Genomic DNA, 3,778 nt, shown 5'->3' with positions numbered 1-3,778 from the left:
GAGCAGAAAACAGCGCAGGAGCAGGGTGAGTGGCCGTGTGTGGTGGGTTGCATTTCCCCCCTCCCAACATTAACTTTGCCAGACCAGCTGGAAGCCAATGAAAACTACCACACTGTGCGGCTGCTCCAAACCAGGGAGAGCTGATTCTGCGAGGTTTAACCATGCTGGCTTTTCCCCCAGTGTCTCTGTGTCCATCCATCTGTATTTGTACACACACAGAGAGCAGTTATAAACCCCAAGGAGAGCTGGTGTGGTTTTGGTGTGTGCAGCTGCACACACACAGGTTGGTGATCGTGTCAGTGGTTTACGGATGTCACAGCATTGTTCCTACAGAGTGTTTTAGCTGCAAGCAAAATGTTGTTCTAATATAGCAAATTTAATGCTCCCAGCTGAGCCCTCAGATCAGCCCCACAACAGCATGTGACTCTTCCCCATGCTGGTGTTCTCTGCCCCAAGCAGCCAGCCAAGCATCAGAATTTATCCTGGTGTCTCTGGGAATGGTGGTATGGCCAGGCTGGGAAGGCAGGATCAGGCCCTGAGCCCTCAACACAGGTTGTGGAAGCTGCCAGTCACAGAACTGCATGTGCCCAGAATAAAAGAAGGAGGAATGATGTTTAATTGTTGATGATTATTAAGGGATTATGCCCAGAAGGTGACAGAGGTGATTTGGGGCTGCATGAGCATTGGTGTGTCTGAGGCTGGTTCAAAGAGCAGGGAAGGAATGATGTTCCTTCAAAACGCAGCCGAGACAGTGCCTAAGAGGAGATCTCTGTGAGAAGGTGCTGCTGGTGCCAGAGCTGTGAAATGAAGCCAAGCCCTGGGTCTCTGTGTGGCAGCAATAAACTGGGGTTCCACAGCTCTGCAATACTTGTGCCACCCAGCCACTGGGAAGGCCTGATCCTGCCATCCTTCCCTGAGCCAAAACCAGTCTGGTCCCACTAGCTGACACCCTGGGTCGGGAGGGAAAGGGCTGTAGGGCAGGGGCAGACTTCGTGCCCTGGAGATACACACTGGCAGCGCCCTGACAACTCCTGGGGTGAGCAAGCACAGCATGAAGAAGTCTCGAAGGATCCCATGGAATTGCCCAATCCACACGGGAGGGAATTCCCTCTCATGGATCAGCCCCACAGCAGGACACTGACTTCGGGGAAGTCCTTAATCCCGCAGAACCCCTTGCCCAGACGCAGCAGAAGTATCTCTGGAGCGGGGGAAAGCAGAGGGGCTGGGCCCGAGGCTGCTTGCTTAAAGTTTAAATTTTATTTAGTATTTTGTTTTTAATTATTCCGTTTTAAATACGTGGTGTGGCGCGCCCGGTCCCTCGGGAAGTGGTCATGCAGATCTGAGGTAGAAATCCCGGCAGAGGAGTGTTCCCAAATGAACCTCTAGGTAGTTTCATCACAGCCACACGTCGGTCAAGCAGCGGACAAGGATGGGGACAGGGACGGGGTGGGGGCTCGTATTTACAACAGCAAACGAATCAAACCGTTTCAGCCCGGCCCGGGAGGGCAGGAGCCGCAGATCGCTGCTGACAGCGGGAAGGAGCAATGATTACTGCAAACGGGGGAAGGAGCGAAGGGGTAAAATGGCCCGGCCGGTCCGCGCTGCCGACAGGGCGGGCAGAATCCGGCCCCGCAAGGCCCTTCTCTTCTCTCCCGCAGGGCATCCGTCTCGGCGGGGGGGACCCGGGCCGGGTACCCGTATCCTGCGCCTGGATGGGCTCCGGGGGCCGGGCCGGGCTCTCTCCGACATTGCACATGGTGGGGCTAGCGGGGATCGCCGTCGGGGCGAGGGGGAAGCCCTCAGGGGTTCAGTTCCAGAGCCCAGACCTGCTGAGGCCAGCCCGTCCGGCCCTTCAGCTTCTTCTCACCGTGGCCCAAAGGCTGCGAGTAGACCTCGGGCTGCTGCGGGAGAGGAGACGGAGAGAGAGGTAGGGGGAGAATGGAGCGGTCGGGAGTGGAGGTCTCGGGACGTCGCCCGCACCTTGCGCCCGCCGCGGGACTGGGCTCCGTCCAAGCATAAAGAGGGGTTTGAGATCCCCAGCGCCCCACCCCGCCCGCGGTAGCAAGGGGTGAAGCGGCTGCCCCTGCTCCGAAAAGCACCCGCGCCCGCTCGTCCAGGGAAAGCGGCCAGGACGAAGGGTCAGGAGGCTATGCTCCGACGGTCCCGGGATTTATCCCTCGGGCAAAGCGTCCCGAAACCCGTCCGGCCTGGCGGGAAACTTTCTCTGGTGAGGTGTCCCCCACGAGTGAGTTTTTTAAATTATTTTTAAGGTGGGGGGGGGAAAGGAAAAAAAAAAAAAAAGACCCCAGCAGGGCCGGGAAAGGTGTTTTGGTTTTTTACCCCAGCCCAAGGACTTTCCCCTCTCGCTCCCGGCCCGGAGAGAATGGGGCAGCGGGGGCCCGGCCCGTCTCTTACCGTCTCCCTTTTCCTCTTGTTCTCCCTGCCCTCAGCCTTCTTGATCTCGGCTTTGAAGCCCTCGGTGTCCCCGGGCTGGCTGTCTTTGGCCAGTACCTCCATTAGGTAGGCGATGTAGCTGGTGGCCAGACGCAGGGTCTTGATCTTGGAAAGCTTGGTGTCGGCGGGCACGTTGGGGATGCACTCGCGGAGCTCGGCGAAAGCGCTATTGATGCTCTCCGTCCTCCGTCGCTCTTTTTTGGGTCCCCCGACCCCTTTCCGCCGGCCTAGACGGCCGCTGAGAGCCTCTAGCCGTCCCTGTCCGGCCGGGCCGTACTCGGCAGGGCCGTAGCTAGGGCTTTGCCCGGCGAGCTCGGGGGTCACCTCTGCAGGATTGAGCACCCAGCCGGGGAAGTAGGCGCGGTCCTGGTGGCACCGCGCGGCGGGCCCGAAGAGGAAGGGGTCGTGCAGCATGTGGTGGTGATGGTGGTGATGGTGGTGGTGCTGGTAGCCCCCCACCAGGTTCATGGTCGGCCCCGCTGGCCCTGGGGGCCGCGTTCAGCAGCTCTCCATAGCCGGTCGGGAAGAGCTCCCCGCCGGGCGGGCACGGCGAGCAGCGGCGGCGGTGTGGGGCTGCGACGGTGGCGGCTGGCTTTGGGGTTTGGGGGTTGTTGTTTTGTTGGGTTCTGTTGCTTTAGGTTTTTTTTTAACCCCTTCTGGAGCCTCCAATCCTGCCTTTATATAGGGCCGGGAGCCCCCCCGCCGCGGAGCCAATGGGCAGGGGAGGATGCTCGGGGGCCCCGGGGGGAGCGGGGCGGCAGAGGGGGCGTGCGCCGCGCTGGGGACTCGGTTTATTTGGGCTCACACCTCCGCTCCTTGCTCTCGCCTCCCGCTTGCTACGTGCTCGCAGGAGTGACCCGAGGGGGGACCCCAGCCCCCGCCCCGTCGTTCTTCGTTTCCCTCCGCTTTCCTATTCCCCGATCGGGGGCGTCCGAGCTTCCCCCGGGGGCCAAGGGGCGGCAGTGGATGCGGAGGAGTCGCGGGTGCTCGGAGCCCCGACGGCCGGGCCGGGCAGTGTGGGCGCTGCGAGGCTACAGTGTCCCGGGGGCTTCTGCTACCCGAAAGCCGGAGTCGCTGGCGGGGGCAGCGTTCGGTCTCTTCCCCATAGGAGTCGGACTCAGCCCTGTGGGAGTGGGACCGGCCGGGCAGCGCAGGGCGCTCGTTGCCGCGACTGGAGCCAGGACATGAACAGTGTCTACCGAGGGAGGTGGGTGATGGGGGAGAGACGGAGGAGAAGGCAGCGAAGCTGGGAACAGACCTGTCACCCCCGGGCTGGTCACTGAGGGGGCAGTGGTGTTGGCACGGGGGCTCCCTGTGCGTGGAG

The 3,778-nt window shown here is 61.4% G+C and overlaps 1 protein-coding gene across 1 annotated transcript; it reads right to left on the bottom strand.

Annotated features, from left to right (window-relative positions):
- Positions 1-1,799: 1,799 nt before the first annotated feature.
- On the bottom strand, positions 1,800-2,922 carry HAND1 (heart and neural crest derivatives expressed 1). Its single transcript, XM_009904671.2, has 2 exons — positions 2,416-2,922; positions 1,800-1,901 (listed from the first exon to the last, which is right to left on the bottom strand). The coding sequence occupies exons 1-2, from the start codon at positions 2,920-2,922 to the stop codon at positions 1,800-1,802; spliced, it is 609 nt and encodes a 202-aa protein (XP_009902973.2).
- Between the last annotated feature and the right edge of the window lie 856 nt (positions 2,923-3,778).

This window comes from Dryobates pubescens, chromosome 16 (assembly GCF_014839835.1).
Source record: "Dryobates pubescens isolate bDryPub1 chromosome 16, bDryPub1.pri, whole genome shotgun sequence".
NCBI lineage: Eukaryota > Metazoa > Chordata > Aves > Piciformes > Picidae > Dryobates > Dryobates pubescens.
The sequence above is the reverse complement of the archived record's forward strand: the minus strand, read 5'-3'. Positions and strand labels throughout refer to the sequence as shown.